The sequence below is a fragment of the Ixodes scapularis genome, unplaced genomic scaffold (assembly GCF_016920785.2).
Source record: "Ixodes scapularis isolate PalLabHiFi unplaced genomic scaffold, ASM1692078v2 PGA_scaffold8__174_contigs__length_109621045, whole genome shotgun sequence".
NCBI classification, from domain to species: Eukaryota; Metazoa; Arthropoda; class Arachnida; order Ixodida; family Ixodidae; genus Ixodes; species Ixodes scapularis.
In genome coordinates this window covers 6,887,332-6,907,583 of record NW_024609883.1, presented here as the reverse complement: position 1 = coordinate 6,907,583, position 20,252 = coordinate 6,887,332, and the positions used below count along the sequence as shown (strand labels likewise).

General features: G+C 45.3%; 1 protein-coding gene across 1 annotated transcript; it reads left to right on the top strand.

Annotated features, from left to right (window-relative positions):
• Window positions 1-8,243: 8,243 nt before the first annotated feature.
• LOC115311828 lies at window positions 8,244-13,285 on the top strand. The gene is made up of 2 exons (XM_040214535.3): window positions 8,244-9,354; window positions 11,475-13,285. The coding sequence occupies exons 1-2, from the start codon at window positions 8,244-8,246 to the stop codon at window positions 13,253-13,255; spliced, it is 2,892 nt and encodes a 963-aa protein (XP_040070469.3). The 3' UTR covers window positions 13,256-13,285.
• The last annotated feature ends 6,967 nt before the right edge of the window (window positions 13,286-20,252 follow it).

Sequence of the window (20,252 nt, the reverse complement as noted above, 5' to 3'; positions counted from 1 at the left end):
GTGGGTTCGCTTTGGCATTAAAACAAAGCAAGATTCACTTCCCTCTTCAGCTCTTGCGCTTTGCTCCTAGGCTCGTTTTTTTATACTGCATTTGTAGTGTAAGTCCGCCTTTTACTTGGTCTTTGTTCCGATGCCTGTTTTCTGTGTTATATGTTTTAGTGGGTTGGGGTTACAAGCAAGCTAGCGGGCTCTCGCTCATTTCCTTTGACTTTAGTCTCTGCATACTTCATTTTCACCCTGCGATGGACCGCTGCGGATAGGGTGACCACCCGTCCCGCGACTCGCGGGACTGTCCCGCATTGAGGGCTCGTGTCCCGCGTCCCGCGAGAAATTCCCAAATCTTCAAAATGTCCCGCATTTCACACTGTCGTAAAATTCCCTCTGCAACTCAAGATGCTGCCGAACAACGGGGCACGGCCGGGGAAGCGCGGAGGTCGCTGGGAATCGCAATGGTCCGCCATTTTCTATCCAAGCATTGCGGGAAGCGACCGTTTTTCTTGCAGGAGACCCGACGCGCATGCACCGTTGTGCCTCTCACCTTGGTGGCAAAATGTTTAAGAAAACATTGCTCGCCAATAGTTTAAATATAAGTTATTGTTATTATTTTCGTGTCGTAGTGTCAATCAGTGTTGCGGAATGGGCACCCCATTCTATTCCAATTCCATTCCGGGGAATTAGAGTTTTCGATAATCGTCAGGAAGGCCGGACTCCTGACGAAGGCCGGACTCCGGCCGAAACGTCGAAGATTAAATCGTCCGTTGTTGCTGTTTTTCACTAAGGGTTTCTTTCGTCTTCTATACCCACGCCTTCGGCCCCCCGCCACTATGCCCGTTGTATATACATATAAAGAACCTGGCCCATTCCATTCCCATTCCATTCCCCTGAACGTTGCCGCCATTCCATTCCCATTCCCTTCCGAGGTCGCGAAAATGCGGAATGATTCCGGAATCATTCCAACTCCGGAGTGGCAACTCCGCAAAACTGGTGTTAATGCAAAAAAGCTGCTGCAGAAATGGTGTTTTTTTTTTTTTTTTTTAAGTTAAGACAGTCTCATTAGGCAAAAAGCCTCACAACCTTCGAAAAAGAAAATAATGTTAACAATGTGCGTATGAACATGTTGATAAAAGTAAGCATTGACAGGAAACAATAACCGGAAAAGGTTTACCGTTTCTTAATTTCATTTGATGCATTGAGTTCTGCGGCAGTTGATTTTTATGCTTTCAACTTCGACACATTTGATAACATACAAATATATCCCTGGGAGTGAAAATGAGTTTAACTTAATTGCTGCAATGCAATTTGCAGGTGTATAAACAGCACAAGACATTAAATGCGTTAATAGAGCCTCGGTTCGTGGTCTGCGTGTTCGTAAATCCCCCCCCTCCCGCTCCCGCGTGTCCCGCATTTGGCTAGCAGAAAGGTGGTCACCCTAGCTGCGGACGCTACGAGTCACCCCAGGCAATCCAGCACCGTGAGCGGGATGCAGGGTCACGCGACACTCAGAAGGTACTGGCTTGGTTTCGATGGCTCTCGTGCTGTCTGGTGAGGTCCATCGTAAGGTGAAGTAGACTATCGTCACCGTTCTTGGTGTGACCGAACTGACTAGACCTGCAGAAAGACCGTCCCGCGCAAGACGAGGCGGGACTGTTGCTGTGAGAGCAACTGAGAAGGAGAGCTGGGTGATAGCTGCCACTGAGGTTTTGGCTTCCGCGCGTCTCGGCTCTCTGGTCTGCAATCGTGCTCCTTGTCCTGGGCCCTGTTTGAGGCGGTGAGAAATCAATTGGACGGTGTGGTTGAGGAAACACGGGGAATGTCAATTCGAACGGTGCGGTATTACCCCGTTAATCGTATCTTGATGTGAAGCTAGCTTTGTCGACGCTGACTGCGCGACCCGTCGCCACAAAGCGAACAACCGACACCGAGGTAGAAGAATGAATCGGTTGACACCGTCTGCTGCTTGAACCCGCCTCTCGATCAGCGCGAAGAGGACAGATCGAGTCTGGCCATCGTGGAAGACATTTTTCGACATTATTCGCGAAGAAAATAGGGAGTTTTCGTAGACCGCGCTGACCCCTCCGCTAAGCGTTCCGCAACGAAGAAGTTGCTACTGCGCCTGCGCGCCGATAGCCTTGACTGTGGAGTTCCCGCTATCGTAGCGGGTTGCGGAGGGCCTTGCGGGACGGCGAAGACGATCTACGAAAACTCCCTAATAAACAAGCTGCACGCTAAAAGTTGTGCAACGAAACTATAAACGGTGCAGTCGGCGTATATCATCGAATTTTATTCGCACTCTGTAGAGGAAACACTAGAATGAGTATGCGAAGGGTGGAAAAGGGCAGGCGAACCACCCAAAAAATAAATTGAATATGATAATAAATATCGAGATTCGTAAAGCAAGCGTGAATTTATGCGCTTTAAAACAGGTTTCGTGTCCTATGCGGTAGTGATGCAAAACTATCGATAATTTGACTATCGATAGTTTTTCCGAAACTATCAGTAGTGTCGCAGAGCTATCGATAGTCAACTGTCACCAGTTTTTTTATTGTCGAGTATCAATAGTACTATTAATAGCTTTTCACTAGCGGACTATCGATAGTACTATCGGTAGTTTTTTTATTAGTCGACTATCGATAGTGCGAAACACTTTAAATTAACACGAATGCTCTTCACATCTGTGATTGTGTGTTTATTCTCGGTCAATAACAGAATATTTTGACAGTGACAGTAGTTTTCGTGCTCACATTTTGAAATAAAGGAGCCATCGGGGGCCCCAAATCTCACCGAACGCGAGAAGGACGCTCTACTCGCTACATTGCTGAAGACAAAACATCATCGAGTACTATCGATAGTTTTTCGATGGCCGACTATCGATAGAACTATCGATAGTTTTTTACTATCGATAGTCAGATTTCTGGCGACTATCGATACTGTCACTAGTACTACCGATGGTTTTACACCGCTACTATACGGTCCGTCGTGCTGCGCCCAAGAGGTTGCATTTTGGCAGTGCAATGGATGTGTTCTTGCCGCTGTCCATGGAGTCGCGCTTCCAGCAGTGTACTAGCCGTGTGGCAGTAATTAAAAAATACAGTAATATAGCTTATTTCTGCGCCACGCACGAACTGGATATTTTTATTGTCTTATCAAACAAACACGCTGGCCGTGTATGTCCTAAAAGTCAAATGCAAAAAAGTTAAAAAAAAGAAAAGAAAATGAGTGGATTTAAGTTTTGCTGTTTGTTGCGAGCCACGTGGTCGCGAGACCGATGTCTTAAATAAACATCGACGTATCAAGGGGCTTTCTCAATGTTTGCAGTATATTACAGTGTTGCGGAATGGGCACCCCTATTTCATTCCAATTCCATTCCGGGGAATTAGAGTTTTCGATAATTCAATTCCTTTCAACTCCTAGGAATGGGGACACTGGGCCTATTCCCACTCCTGGAATGGCTGAGTCCTTCCCATTCCATTCCTCTACTTCCTAAACGTAAAAATTGGGACTTGACAGCTAGCTACATTTCGCAATATTTCCGGCATAAGCAGCATAAAGCTGACATTGTCAAACTCATAGACAATTGAAGAAAAAAAAATCGCAGCTGAAACAAAGTATGCAGAGACTAATGTCAAAGGAAATGAGCGAGAACCCGAGCTTGCTTGTAGCCCCAACCCACTTAAATGTAAAAAAAAAAAAAACTATAACACAAAAAACAAGCATTGGAACAAACACCAAATAAAAGGTAAACTTACACGCAAAAAAATGCAGTATAAAAAAACAAGCGTTGGAGCAAAGCGCAAGAGGAGAAGTGAGAAGTGAATGTGGCTTTTTTCGCACTTCAAAGGAGTGCGCGCGAATGAACGTGGAATGCAGCAAGGTTGGCCGCCTGCTAAACAACGCTCCTCGAACTACAAGAAAACAATAACCGATCATCTTTCTGCGGCGGCGTCCGAGTCGACGAGTCATCAGAGCTCTGCGAGTTATGAGTCGCCCCCCGCTCCCAGATCCCAGTCTGTGCGCGCGCGTTCAATCTCCGTGCCGTCGCAAAAAAAAAAAAAAAAAGAAAAAGTAATACAAGAAGCACGATGAGGAGCCGCGCATGGCGGCTTCTTTCTTTGCCGCTTCCTTCGCTTGGTGCTTGGTTTCTTCTTTCGCTCTCGTGTAACACCAGTAGAGCCCGCCGTCTGCGCGTCCGTGAAAGGCGCCACCGCCACCCCCTCCACCCCCCCCCCCCCCCCCCCCTCCCCCCTGTGGTCTTTGCTCTGACGCTTGTTTTTTGTATTGCTAGCAGTTTCCCGTACATTTTTCTTTGAGCAACTGACTCGCTGACTGGCTCCGTTTAGCTGAACGTAACCCCCCCCCCCCCCCCTTAAAAAAATAACAAAGAATAATAATAAAGAACCGGGCCCATTCCATTCCCATTACATTCCGGGCAAATGACATCTAATTCCATTCCCATTTCATTCCCCTCATCGTTACCGCCATTCCATTGTTGTCAAGCCAAATACGTAACGATGAAACCTTAAACTGTCATAAACGTTTCAATTTTTACCGTCATGACAGGGGCGAAAAAAATGTCGGTGGCGTATTGGTCGCGGTGGCGGAAAACGTATTATCATTTCAAATCAGTATTGTTTCTGAACTGGAGCTTGTATGGGTTTGTCTTCAGTTAAAAACAAAAAAAAAATATATTTTAGGCGTTTGTTATCGTCCTCCGGGAGGCACTCACTTGATCGAATGACGTTTTAGCGAACGCCCACGTTTGACCGAATGACACTTTAGCGAATAGTCGGACGCCGCGAAGCGGCGTTTTCGGGTGGGCCAAATGGGTTCACATTTTTGTAATGAGCCGCCGCAGACTGTCGCCGCGAAGCGGCGAAAGCGCAGCGCGGCGGATGGGTTAACGCGCGTCCCCGTTATTCGCTAAAACGTCGATTCGCTCAAATGTCGCTGTTCGCTAAAACGTCATTCGCTCATGTAATATGGACCCATCGTCCTCCTTCTAAAAGTGCCACTTTTGTTACAAGCCTACACGACGCCATTAACGGAGTCATGATCCGTTTTCCCAATACGCCAATAATGCTGCTGGGTGATTTTAACTACCCCGCCATAGTATGGTCAGATATGGGTGCTAGCCTCAGACACTTTTCTTCAGAGAGTAGTGAGTTTTTGAACTTGTGCTTGGACTTTAGCTTTTCACAAATTGTTACGAAACCGACGCGTATTACAACTACAACTGCCTCTGTTTTAGACCTCATATTAACAACATCGCCCGAGCTTATTCCTTCATTGATTTACATGCCGGGCATTAGTGATCATTCCTTGCTGCATTTCATATTGAACATTTCCAGTTCCCACAAATCAAAACAAATAAAGCAAATACACGATTATGCTAGAGCGGACTTTGATGTGATTAACAATGAAATGAGTCTCTTTTTCGATCGATATATGCACTGTTTTGCCGGGCGCTCAGTCGCAGACAACTGGCGTTTATTCAAAGATGAGGTGGTATCACTGATGAAGGCACATGTACCTCTTCGCAACATAACGTCGTCACCTGAATCGCCGTGGTAAACCGTGACTCTAAAAAGGCTCTAAAATAAAAAGAAGCGTTTGTTTCGTGCTGCTAAGCTGAAGGATGACGTATACAGCCTTGGGCATCGTACCATCTAGCTGCGGGCGTGTACAGAAATGCTGTTGTAGAGGCAAAAAGCTCATGTTTTTAATATTCTGTTACCATCTATGTTAATAAACAACCCCCGTCAATTTTGGAAAGTTGTTAACCCCACTGAAAGCTCCGATGTTGCGCTTAGAATGGCTGACGGAGTAGATGTACCATATGATCAGTGTTCTTTTGTTTCAAATGATGTTTTTGTCAAAGCGTTTTCGTGCACTGTTATTTCCAACTTTACCGCAGCTCCAGTTTGTAACTTTTTGCCAATGTATCCTGTCATTATAGAATCTAAAGGGATTGCTAACATAATTGAAAATCTTAAGAGCTCTTCGGCAGCCGGCGTCGACAATGTAACTGTTAAGTTTCTAAAGAACACTAAAACGTATTCAAGCATTATTCTATCTTATCTTTTTCCCAGTCTCTCGAACAAGGAATATTACCCAGTGATTAAAAGGTGGGGAAGGTGATTCCAATTCATAAAGGCGGCGATAAACATAATCCTATTAATTTCCGCCCGATCTCTCTAACAAGCATCCCTTGCAAAATTCTTGAACACGTAATATATTCACATCTTGTAAATTTTCTTGACTCCAACTCTTTTTTTAACACAGCTCAACATGGTTTTCGAAAGTTTTATTCCTGTGATACACAACTGCTAACATTAACTCATCATCTTCACCTCACTCTAGACCGGGGTTCTACGACTGACTGCATATTCCTGGATTTCTCAAAAGCTTTTGGCAAGGTTTCTCACCGGCTACTTCTTCATAAACTTAGTAACCTTAATATAGATCCCAATGTCCTCACATGGATAAAATCATTCCTAACGAATCGCTTCCAATTTGTTCGAACTAATCACACTAATTCTTCGCCCTCACCTGTTAACTCCGGTGTCCGTCAGGGCTCCGTACTCGGACCACTCTTATTTCTTGTTTATATCAATGACCTTCCTGTGCATGTTTCTTCCTCTATTAGTTTATTCGCTGACGATTGTGTAATTTATAAAGATATAGTTAACGACTCTGACATTTCCGCCCTTCAGGCTGATATTAACAACATCTGCAAATGGTGCAAGGAATCGCTCATGGAGCTTAACATCATTAAATGTACATCTCTGAGAGTATCTCATTATAACAACACTTGTCCTTCCTACTCTATCAACAATTCTACTCTAGTTTCTGTGTCCTTTTATAAATATCTCGGCATTCACATAACCAACGACCTCTCTTGGAATATCCACGTCCAATATGTCACTAACAACGCAAATAGGCTTTTGGGCTATCTCAAACGTAACTTTTAGCTTGCTCCTCTTTCGTTAAAACTTCTCCTCTATAAAACCTTAGCTCGTCCTAAACCAGAATATGCAGCTTCTATCTGGAGCCTTGGTATCACCCTTGCATCAGCTGTCGAATCTATTCAGAATCGTTCTGCCCGTTTCATACTCTCCAACTATCATCGTACAGCCAGCGTAACTTCCATGAAATCGTCCCTTTCCTTGCCTGATCTCTCTTTCCGAAGAAAAATATCTCGTCTATGTTTATTTCACAAGATTTATAAGTCTAACCCCGCTCTCCGTCAAGCATTGTTTTTAGAACCATCGTACATATCATCACGTGTAGACCATGACCTAAAGGTAGGGATTCCCCATTGTAGCACATCCACTTTTAATGCTTCTTTTCTACCCCAAACCTCCATTGATTGGAATCGCCTTCCCGCACATATAGTCTCAATAACTAACACTGTTGATTTTAAAAATGTTATTACCAACTTTTTAACAAATGATGCGTAGCGCGTGTTTTTTTTTTGTTTTTTTTTTTTCTGTGTGTGTGTGTGTGTGTTTTTTTTTTGTATTTTTTGCCTCGTTTAACTATGTTACTTTTATGTGTCGACCGCCCACTCCCCTCTGTAATGCCTTCGGGCCCTGAGGGAATAATAAATGAAAATGAAATGAAATTCCCATTCCATTCCGGGGTCGCGAAAATGCGGAATGATTCCGGAATCATTCCAACTCCGGAGTGGCAACTCCGCAACACTGGTATATTGTAAATAAACACTTTGTGCCACCTGTGGCCTGCTTAGTAAAATTAATGTTGTTTTTTTTTAAGCTTTTTTTTTAAATTGTTTTTGCATTTATTATGTCAGCTCTATGCTGCTTATGCCGGCAACACAATGTAGCTGTGAAGTGCCAATTTTTACGTTTAGGAATTAGAGGAATGGAATGGAATGATTTAGCCATTCCAGGAGTGGGAATGGGCACGGTGTCTCCATTCCTAGGAATTGAAAGGAATTGAATTATCGAAAACTCTTATTCCCCGGAATAGAATGGGAATGGAATGGGGGTGCCCATTCCGCAACACTGCTGCCTTCCACGCTCATTCGCGTGCACTCATCTGAAGTGGTAAATGTGGGTTTGCTTCGGCATTAAAACAAAGCGAGATTCACTTCTCTCTTGGTCGAACTTATCGTTGTTGATCCTGAGCTCGTCTCTATATTTTTCCTTTTTAATCAAAGTTCTCACCTCCCTGGCCAGCCAAAGGCAACATTTTCTTCGAATTGAGTCGATCGCTCATCTGCCATGGCCGAGGCCGGCCCTTCCTCCGGCCAGGACATACCTTCAGTCGAAATGGAAGATCTGCCTATGGGTACGTCAAGTGCTTCGAGCACAATCTCCTACTACGAGAGCATCTCTGACGATCCCGGTGACGATTCCGACCCATATAACCTGGTCCAGAGTCGCAAAAAACGCAAAGCTTCCAGCAGCTCCGAGACAAGTAATAAGACCGTCAGAAACACGAAACAAGAACATCCCCACCTTGTAGTGGTACTGAAGCCAAAAGATCCATCCAAAATAATCGCCACAATCAATCCGCTGAAAATCACCGAGAAGCTAGAGATGACTGCCCCAGATGGAATTATCCTTGTCAGGCCAAACCGAAGGCTGAATCTACTCGCTATAGACACGAGAAACAGAGATGCGACAAAAGCTTTGCTTGCACTGACCACCATCGGAGGCATCCCTGTCCAGGCCTACGAGCCTTTTCCCCGTGAATCGGCCATCGGAGTTGTATACGGAGTACCGTCAGACATAAACGACACGGAACTTCAGGTGGCTATACGAGCTACGGCGCCTGTTATCTCCGTTCGTCGGCTAGGCACGTCCCAAGTAGTTAAGGTTGTCCTCAACACAGACATTTTGCCGGAATACATCACGATTGGATATACAAGATACAGGATGGAACCGTTTGTAGAGAAACCTCGCCAATGCTCGAAATGCAATGGGTTTGGACACATTCGAACCGCGTGCACGAAAGAGTCACGTTGCACACGCTGTGGAGGACCACATGAACGCACCGGCTGCAATGCAGACAACCCCCTCTGCACGAACTGCGGCAAAGCTCATGACTCGACATCTCATCTTTGTCCGGCATACCAAAGAGAACAAAAGATATACAAGTACAAGAGCCAAGCTAAAGTTGGCTATGCGTCCGCGAAAGCGGCGCTGCTCGCATCGAAAGAACAACTGGCAGAAGAGACCCCTAAAACGACTGCGTCAAAGGAAAAGAAACCATCTGCAGCTCAAGAACTCCCAACGAGCGAAGACTCCTCATCAGCCAAGCAGTCCAACCTGAGACACCTGCAGAAATACGCGAAGAAAAACACGAGTAGTCCCCCAATCAAGTGGAACAGTGAAGATGAATTTCCAACTCTTCCCACACAAGTTTCAAAATCCACGGATAAATCAGAAGGAGAAACCAAACGACCCGAAGAGAAGTCTACACGACAGCAACCACCAATGTCTGAGGCCAAGATTCAGACAGTTGTCAATGTCATCCGCAGTCTTCTTTGCTCTTGGGATTCGCCTATAGCCAAAGCGCTTATTACGTTGATTGATGCTGTCCTTCCATTCGTGATGCTCTGGTGTCACTAGATAAATTACGAAGTGAGGCCACTGTCCTTCAATGGAACGCAAGAGGTTTTCGAAATAGGCTGTCAAATTTTCGGCAATTCCTCTTCAAACACAAATTTCCTGTAGTAGCAATTTCGGAATCAAGAGTAGGACCTAACATCAGATTATCTGGTTATGAGCTTCTTCACTCCCACAGAGAAACCGGTCTTAGCAGAGTATTACTCGGCATTCGAAAAGATCTCACATTTATTGAGCACAATATTTCGTCCCATAGGACAAATGAATATATTGCTGTGACTATAAAAAAAGGCGATATCTCATTCAGTGTTATAACTGGTTATATACCTCCTCGAGCAGAATTTGACACTAAGAGACTTGAAGCTATTCTCCAACAAGCCCCGCCACCACGTCTTCTGACAGGAGATTTTAATGCTCACCACACACTGTGGGGAAGTGCGAAGAATAATGCTCGAGGAAGGGCATTACTTGGAATTACGCTAAACCATGATCTCGTAATACTAAATGATGGAAGTCCTACATTCTTTAAAGGTGCATCAGTGAACAGCCCTTTAGATATTTCGTTTGCATCTTCAGGTCTTGCTGAAGAAACTACATGGTTCGCTGACATTGAAACTCACGGAAGTGACCATGCACCGACATACACCACAGTGAGAGGTCTGCGTTGTTCCAAACAACGCTTCTCGGTACCTTCTACCGACTGGAAAATATTTCAAGAAAAAATGGAAGCTGTCAGTTTTATGCTCACTGGAACAGAATCCTTTGTGAATGCCATAACATGTTCCACTTCAGAAGCAACAAAATATTTCAACGTGACAAACCCGCAGACAACGGTTGATGGAGAATATGAGCGTCTTCGTGCCATCCGTCGAAGGGCTGAACGAAAAGCAAGAAAAACACAAGACGTTGAAGATATTCAGGCTTCCAGACGAGCACAAAAACGTGTACAGCGGCACTTAGACAAACTTTCAAGAAGACGCTGGAGGTCACTGAGTTCCGGCCTTGATCCCAGGAAGCCAACTACCCGAATATGGCACATCACGCGAAGCCTCAGCGTAAGGCCAAAGCAAATTCACCCCTTCAGAGCCATTTCTTTGAGACGGCAAATACCCGAAACAGTCGTGGCAGAAGAGTTCTGCATAAAGATTACAAGCTGCCCATCCGGTAACAATCACAGCAAGGGTGCCCCAGATGGTCACGTCGCTGTAAGTGCATGTAATTCTATGGACGACCGTTTCAACTTGAAGGAACTAGACATAGCACTTGCCACATCCAACACTAAGTCCTGTCCAGGTCCAGATGGCATACGCTACTCAGCCTTACGTCACTTGGGGGAAACTGCTAGAATGGCCCTACTCACTTTATTCAATACCTCATGGGAGACTGGCATTATACCCCAAGATTGGAAAATCGCTCGCGTAATACCAATTCTCAAACCAGGGAAACCACCACTCGATATCAATTCATATCGCCCGATCGCATTAACTAGCTGCATAAGCAAAATAATGGAACGCATGCTGCTTGCACGCATGGAGTGGGATCTTGAAAATAGATGCATTTATCCTTCATCCATGAATGGTTTCCGACGTGGCAGATGCAGTATTGACAACGTTATAGATCTAGTGTCTAGTATAGAGCAAATGAAATCAGTCAAGCAGGTCACCACCGCAGTATTCGTTGACATAAAAGCAGCCTTCGACTCGGTAGAACACGAGGCCATACTTTCCGACATGAAGGCGATTGGTTTCGGAGGGCGCTTATTTACATGGATTTCCAGCTATCTTAAAGAACGAAAAGTCTATATATCAACACAAGATGGCAACACTGACTTCCATGAGGTCAAACAGGGGGTTCCCCAAGGTGGGGTACTCAGTCCAATGCTGTTCAGCATATGCCTTATAGGCCTTCTGAAGGTACTCCCTGTTTCTGTGCATGTATCTTTATACGCTGACGACATATGTTTCTGGTCATCGAGCAAGTCTTTATATATAAACAGAGCCAGGCTACAAAAAGCCCTCAACATTGCCGCACGGTACCTTAGCAGCCGAGGCTTGTACATATCACCAGAGAAGTCTGCGGCGTTGGCGTTTACAATGAAACAAACATACAGATACCCCATTAACTTAGAAGGAATCCCAATCCCATATGTCTCCGAACATGCATTTTTGGGCGTGACTCTCGATAGGCAAATGACGTGGGGACCCCATATTAAACGGTTAAAGAAAAAGCTCACCTCGTTTACACATATAATCAAAATGATCAGTGGAACCAGATGGGGATGCTCTGTATCGGCGCTGATGGCTCTGTATAACGCTCTATTTGTCGGTCTTATGCGCTACAGTTTGCCAGTCATGCAACGTGTCTCGCGGTCTTGTTTTAAAGAACTTGAAAGCGCGCAAGCTCAAGCACTTCGTGCCTGCTTTGGATTGCCAAAATGTACCTCCACCTCTGGAACTCTGGCGGAATCTCGTGCGAAATCTCCCGCAATATTAAGGACGCAAGAAACACTGCGAGCTCATCTACGACACAAAACCAGAGTGTATAAACACCACCTGGTGGACATTGTCAAATATAGACCATCATCTGCCTTTGCGCAAGTTATTATGGTACTAGAAGACTATATGCCAAGTTCAATTGAGGCAGCTGCGATTCCACAATATCCACCTTGGAAGTACCCTCACTTGGAAATAAGAACAAGCATACCAGGAATCACTAAAAAAAATTCAGCTCCTTCCCCGGTAATTACACAGATATCTCTCGAATATATTCAAAGAACTTACGAGTCATTTACTCATATCTACACCGATGGTTCTACAATTCCCACATCTTCAGCCCTGGGGGTATACATTCCATCCACAGCCACATACATAAAGGCTAAACTAAGCCACGCCACCTCATCAACAGCGACAGAACTAGCAGCTATTCGTGCAGCTGTTGTACACGCGGGCACTGAAAGCCCACGATGTTGGGCAATACTTGTCGACTCCAGATCTGCGTTGTACGCTCTATCTTTGATAAGAAAAGACAACATTAACTCACAACTAGTCCATGATATTTTACAGGCTATTCAGCATGCATCGAATCAAGGACATCACTTCATCTTGCAGTGGATACCGGGCCACTCCGGGATAATTGGAAACGTGTGCGCCGATAGAGCCGCTAAAGACGCCCACGAGAGCACAATTTCTGTATCTATTCCGTTTTCAAGATCTGATGCCAATCATTTAATCAAATCTATCGGAAATGAAATCTCACTATCTTTATGGGAAAATCCACAATATCACTATTACAGCCTTCATCGTATTGATCCTAAACTCGAATTCCGGATACCACGAGGACTACCAAGGAAACTTGAGACGGTGTTACATCGTTTGCGGCTCAATGTTGCATATACTAAATATTATCTTCATAAAATTGGCAAAGCTGAATCTTCCGATTGTTCATCGTGTAGAACAATTCATAACATCGAACACGTCCTGTGTGCCTGCGGGGATTACAGTATTGAAAGGACCGCACTGAAGACTCGCCTGAAATTAAAGGAAGAGGACCAGGTGGACTTGAAGCTTCTGTTTGGACCCTGGCCTTCCACTGCAGACAGTTACAAGGCCACTGAAGCTCTTTTACATTTCATTAAGAAGACACATCTTCAACAAACACTTTAAGGAACTGCAGTCCAGTGTGCTGCAAAGTGAGCCAACACTTGCCAACATAACAGTTTTGTGAGTTTGTATGTGTGTGTGTATTGTGTGCGTGCGCATTTTTTTTCTTTTCATCTCTTTATCTTCTTTCTTCGTATCTTTGCTATCTTTGTCTATACTATTTCTTTTTATTTCCTTTTCTTTTTTTTTAATTTCATCTTCTTTCACAGCGTAGCAAGCCGGCACAAAGCGCTGGCTGACCTCGCTGTCTTCCTTTCAATAAATGCTAATTTCTCTCTCTCTCTCACTTCTCTCTTCTCCTCCTGCGCTTTGCTCCGACGCTTGCTTTTTTTTATACTGCATTTTACTTGGTCTTTGTTCTGATGCTTGTTTTCTGTGTTATACGTTTTACATTCAAGTGGGTAAAGGACCCGTTCACACTCTTGCGACCTCTTAGAACTGGGTTCCTTAAAACCTCTTACAACGAGAGGACAGCCTGGCGTCATCTATTGGGTAGCAGTGTAAACTTGGCGGTCCGGCATATTTTCTATTTCTCTCGCCCATTATCCTTTGTTTCTTGGCTCGAAAAACTTTAGTCAACGTCATAAACGAGCCTTTCTTATAGGTATTACCCACATTTGACCTCGGAAATCCCGCAAAACCTTCGCTCTTGTGAAATGCAGTGCCAGGGTCACCGCACAGATGCGCCAGAAGGCCAGTGTGTTCCCTCGTCCTAAGAATTTTTAAGAAGTTTTAACAGATCTCGTCTCTCTCGGTCGTACTCGGTTGCAAGAGTGTGAACGGGCCTTTACCCACAACCGGCCTTTACCCACCCGCTCATTTCCTTTGACTTTACTCTCTGCATACTTTGTTTCACCTTGCGATGGACCACTGCGTACGCTACGAGTAACCCCAGGCAATCCAGCACCGTGAGTGCGTGAGCGGGACTACAGGCGCGGCGCGTTGCATGCGCCCAAGGGTCACACCGTCACGCGACACTCGAAAGACATGGGACGCCTTTTTCAGAGGCCGATACTGGGCAGTGACGTCTATGACGTCACTGCCGGAAACGTAAAAACAAGCAAAAATATATAAGCATCTCTTTTTTTGCGTTTTCCGGAGAGTTTGTTGCGGGTTGCTGCGTCCAGTGTTGGGGGGAGATGCGCTAAAGAACAGAGGCGAGATTCACGAAACGATCTTACGCTGCAGACATGTACGCATCGGAACAGCTCCGGAGCCGTCATTCCACGATGAAAGCAACATGACCGACAACGTCGCTCAGTTACTTGGTCGCGACGAAATACTTCTCACGGGTCCCGATTAGAAGCAGCAAGAAAAAGAAGGACGTACTCGAAACAGGCCACGACGAACACAAACGCTGGATCCACAAACACCCGGGAAAAGGCGCAACGGCAACGTTGATACCGACCGAGCGAGCTCGAAAAAATTTAGGCCTTGCGGGCACTCCGACTCGGCGCAGCGTTGCTCCGACGGTCCTTGGCCAAGACCGTCTGCCCACGACCGGCTCGCTTGCTGAAAGGAATACGCGCCCGCACGACTTTTGTGGACCCTTCCCGTATTATAGTTTGATCGCTGACCTCAATTTTAGATTAAGAGGTCAATCTCTTTTTCTTGTCATCTCCTTGTTTTCTGAGGCAGCGGTGGTGAACGCTGTCGTCGAAAAGGGACTCTCGTAGATTCTATCTCCCTGTTTTAGTGTGATATGGAGCTCGAATAAATGCCGTATGGATTACCTTCGCAACACGGTATGTACACTTCGTTATTAGTTTGCCATTTGTATTCTGACATGACTGCACGTCACTGTTGATCACTATAACAGTTCGTGGGAGCTACGCAATGCCGGTCCCACCTTTCTTTGCCGAGTGTCACGTCAGTATCGAGTAATATACTCGTAAATGATCGGTCCCGAAGCAGTTCGATCAAACGGGTATTTACGTGGCTCTTGCTGACACTCTCGTTGCTCTCGTAGTTGAAACGTATCTTTTTTAACGTCGGCTCGCTCCTGCATCTCCGAGGCCGCGAAAAACGCCGCGGCGATTTATTTCTGTCGCTTTGCAAACGATGGCACGGGCCGTCTTTTACATGCAACTATGACAGTTGTGTTGACTTCGGAGGAGCGAGCGAGCTGGGAGCATACTCCGGAGGGGGAGGCACTCACTTGATCGAATGACGTTTTAGCGAACGCCCACGTTTCACCGAACGACACTTTAGCGAATAGTCGGAGGCCGCTAAGCGGCGTTTTCGGGTGGGCCAAGTGGGTTCACATTTTTGCAATGAGCCGCCGCAGACTGTCGCCGCGAAGCGGCGTAAAGCGCAGTGCGGCGGATGGAGCGCGCCCCCGTTATTCGCTAAAACGTCGATTCGCTCAAATGTCGCTGTTCGCTAAAACGTCATTCGCCCTCGTGATAAGGACCCCTCCGGAGGAGTGCGCGAAATGGAGGGGTGACTGAAGGTCAAGGTAACACTAACAAAATAGGTACAAATAGCTCTATTTTGACGAAAACCGGACATGACGTCACAGACGTCAAACTACTACTCTGTCCCCTAGCTCTGCCCCGTATCGACCTCCGAAAGAGGCGCCCTGGAAGGCACTGGATTGGCTTCGATGGCTCTCGTGCTGTCTGTTGCGGACCATCATAAGGTGAAGTAGACTATCGTCAGCACCCTTGTCGCGAGACCGAACTGATTAGACATGCAGAAAGACCGTCCCGCGCAAGACGAGGCGCGACCGTTGCTGTGAGGACCACTGAGAAGGAGAGCTGGGTGCTAGCTGCTACTGAGGTTTTGGCTTCCGCGCGTCTCGGCTCTCTGGTCTGCAATCGTGCTCCTTGATTCTGGACCCTGTTTGAGGCGGTAAGAAGTCAGTTGGACGGTGGTGCTGAGGAGAGAAGGGGGATGTCCATTCGAACGGTGCAGTATTACCCCGTTATTTGTACCTTGGTCTGAAGCTAGCTTTGTCGACGCCGACGGCGCGGCCCGTCGCCACAACGCAAACAACCAACCACAATAAACAAACGTATATTTGAGCCCAGCAGACGGTTTATTGATCGCCTGGAAAACACATAAAGAATTGAATGTGATAAGAAATATGAAGATTTGCAAAGCAAGCGTGAACTTATGCGTTTTAAAACGGGTTTCGTGACATGGTCTAGAAACTCTAGATGGTCCCCTCGTGCTGCGCTGTAGAGGTTGCACTTTGTCAGAGGACGTGTTCTTGCCGCTGTGCATGGCGTCGCTTCCAGCAGCGTACTAGCCGTGTTGCTGTGCAGGTATTTGAAGAATACAGTAATATAGCTTATTTCTGCGCCACGCACAAACTGGACATTTCTATGGTCTTATCAAACAAACACGCTGGACGCGTATGTCCTAAAAATCAAGCGCAAAAAAAGTTTGCAAAAAAAGAAAAGAAAATGAGTGGATTTAGGTTTTGCTGTTAGTTGCGATCCACGTGGTCGCGAGACCGATGTTTTAAACAAGCATCGACAATCAAGGGGCTTTCTCGAAGTTTGCAGTAGGATGTAAACAAACTTTGTGCTACCAGCGCTCCGCTTAGTAAAATCTGTATTTTTTTGGAGGCATTTGGCATTTTTTGCAATTGTCTATGCGTTTGATAATGCCAGCTTTATGATGCCTATGCCGGCAACACAACGTAGCTGCCAAGTGCCAGTTTTACGTTTATGAATTGGAAAAATGGAATGAAACGATTCAGCCATTCCAGGAGTGGGAATCGGCCCAATCCCCATTCTTAGGAGTTGAAAGGAATGGAATTACCGGAAGCTCAAATTCCTCGGAATGGAATAGGAATTGAATGGGGGTGCCACTTCCGCAACACTGATTGGAAGTGCTTCCAACAGAACTTTGACCTGTGCTTTACTTTGCTTTTATTCTGTTACTTTGTTTCTGTTCGATTTTAGCATTGACTTGTGCTCCAAAGTGAAGACCTCCGGGTCGTTTTGGGGCACATAAAATAAAGATTATTATTATTATTATTATTTAAATTGTTATTACCAGGTCAAAGTAATTACAAATGGAAGCCATTTTAAGTCAGCGGTGTCAATAACAGCGACAAGTAATAGAAAGAGTAGTCTCAAATTACAATTGTACTCATATCATCTAAACTGTATTATGTCGAAGTAATGAGAGTAAACAAAACGTCAATGTGGAGTGCGTACTTAATAACTCGAGGTTACCAAAAGAGTCAGCGGCATAGACTTTCCATTTTCCCAGGGTGGGCAAGCTGAGAAGTTCTCCAAAAAGGGGGGGGGGGGGGGGGGGGGGAAGGGGGGTTTGCTTTTCCGCGCAGGCGGAAGAGCACCCCCCTCCTGCTTTTCCCCGGAAGTACGCTGGGATTCCATTTCCCGTGTATTTTGTCAATAAAGGCAACGTGGGCATTATTTTGTTTACATGCCACTACTAGAAACTCGTTCATGGCACGCATACAGCGTCTCGGTAAGGATCATGACCCAGGCCCGGAAGAAAAAGGGGGGGGGGGGGGGGGGGGGGGGGGGGGGGGGCTCTGTCCCCACCGCCCCCCGGATCTCGCCAGGGGGGCACGAGCCCCGATGCCCCCCCCCCCCCCCCCCCCCCGTAGTCTACGCCTATGAAAAGAGTAATCAACATGTCAATCGTGCGACTACTAACTCCAAGTGACCGAAGTAGTTAACATATCAGTAGTCCCCAACAAAATCAATTTGTATAAAAATTACTCTAAGATATCAAAAGTGTAAGCTAAACAGGACCATGGAATACAAAACGCGCATGTATACAGGGTGTTTTTTTTTTTTTTTTTTCTTAGCTGCACCAAATTTTCAAAAAGTGGGAACGCGAGATAGTGTAATTTGAGCCCTGGGGAAGTTTTAATGGTCATGGCCGCCTTTAGAAAAAAAAGGTGAAATTAGGTAATTAGTTAGATAATTAACAAAAATGTTTTATACCAACTTTTTTTTTAATTTTTCACCTGAGGGCACAAAATGTGTTTAGAGGGTTGAAGATCGACCACAATATGGTCTAGCCGTGTCGTCAAATTTGCATTAAAAAAATTCCTAGTAGGCGCTACGGGGTCGAGATATATCACTTTGGCAAATGGCATCAAACCGAAACTAAACAGGAAAGAGTGCCGGTAAAGTTATCGGTCCGCTCTTCTGGGCATGTGATTCGTCATTATCGCGGCCGGCTCCACTTGCTTAGGCGAAGCTGACTGCGATAACGACAATCCACAGGGGCCGGAAGGGCGGGGCGATAACTTTACCGGCGCTCTTTCTCGCTTAGTTTCGGTTTGACGCCGTGTACCAAAGTGACATTTCTTGACCCCGTAGCACCTATTACAAATTTTTACAGCGGAGCTGTTAAAGGGGTACTCCACCGTTTTTTTCATTGTCTCCGATTTGCTTGAAATTTCGCTAAACTAGCCAACAAACATTGCTAAAATAGTATCCCAAATATTAGGTCAAAATATTGTTTTTTCGCGAAGTTATTGAATTTACAGTTTTGGTCTTCACCATGTTTTTCAAACTGAAAGTCTCTACTGGCAACAACAACAAAGTGACGTCAGTGGAAGGCAGGGGTTAACTTTTTTGACTACAGAAGTTGTTCCCAACGGATTTGAAGGAGTTTCTTGGTGTCAAATGAGTGCTTTGGAAGCTCGCTCCCGTATCCGCGCTCCAGCACGGAACAAATGATTGGCATATTCTATTTTTAGACTACTTGCTAGACTGGCAAGCCTGCCTGCCACTGACGTCACGGCACTGAAAAGTGCGCGAATATTTGAATATTGGTTTTTGCACTATTTTCATTTGCCGATTTCACAATACCTATTATGAATTTCGCGATGCTAAATAGCATACCGGAAAGGCTAAAGGCCGGGGAGTCAGAAAATATAGTTAGTTGAGGTAGCTCAAGAAATCGGTGGAGTACCCCTTTAAGGGCTAGGTTCCCCAGGATCGTGTCCGTGTATGTCGACACAAACCTACCTGGACAGCTACCGCCATCTTTAAGCGACGGCGGCAAGCACACAACCAGTATGGTTTCCGCCGTCGCTCGTAGATGGCGGCAACCTTTCCAGCTATAATAGAAGAATGGATAGTCGGGCGCGTTGGTGGGAATTCATCGTAGGAAACAGCGCGAAAAACAAGCGACGACAAAGAAGAAGCACACAGTGTATCGAGTACAGCTCCGCTGGTCTTCCTTCTTCACGAGAGTGGAAAGGCTGAACGATTTTTTTAATCAAACTTTGATGCAGGGCTAGACGACATTGAAGTCGAGCTTCAATTCTCTAATTACATTATGCTCCCTAAAGTGAAAAATTAAAAAGTAAGTTAACTAATTACCTAATTTCACCTTTTTTCTAGAGGCCGCCATGGCCATTAACACTTCCCCAGGGCTCAAATTACTCTATCTCGCGATCCCTTTTTTTCTTTTTTCTTTAAAATTTGGTGCAGCAAAAAAAAAAAAAAGAAAACCTGTTTATTGTGGACTAAATTGACTGATACCGGGATTAAATTAGTAGCGTTGGGAGTAAATTGAATGGCGCTCGAACTAAATTGAATAGCACTTGGATTAAATTAACCACTATTTTGATTAAAATGAGCGGGAAAACCTGTAGGATCTCTGCCCACCCCTTTTATATTCAAAGCTTTTTTTGTCGTCCTAGACACCTCCTTATCTAACAAATTCAGTATCATCTGAAGTTTAAATTAGCAAACGAAATGAACGTGCAACAATTAGGACAAATTAAGTGCGCGCTGATTTATAAAGCATTCCCGCTACACGTGCATTTTCATAGTTAAAGGGGCCATGAAACAAATTTTGGATTGAGATGAATGATTTTAAATTGGGACTTTACTAATCGTATATCGTTTAGTTGGCCAAAAGAAAGATGCTAGAAAGTCAAAAGCCAGCTTTTCGGTACGAACATTTGAAAATATAGCGGACTATTTTGTACGTTCTTGCCTTCGAAAGCTCTCCGCCTTTTCACTATGATACATCCGCGGTTCCAAAAGCG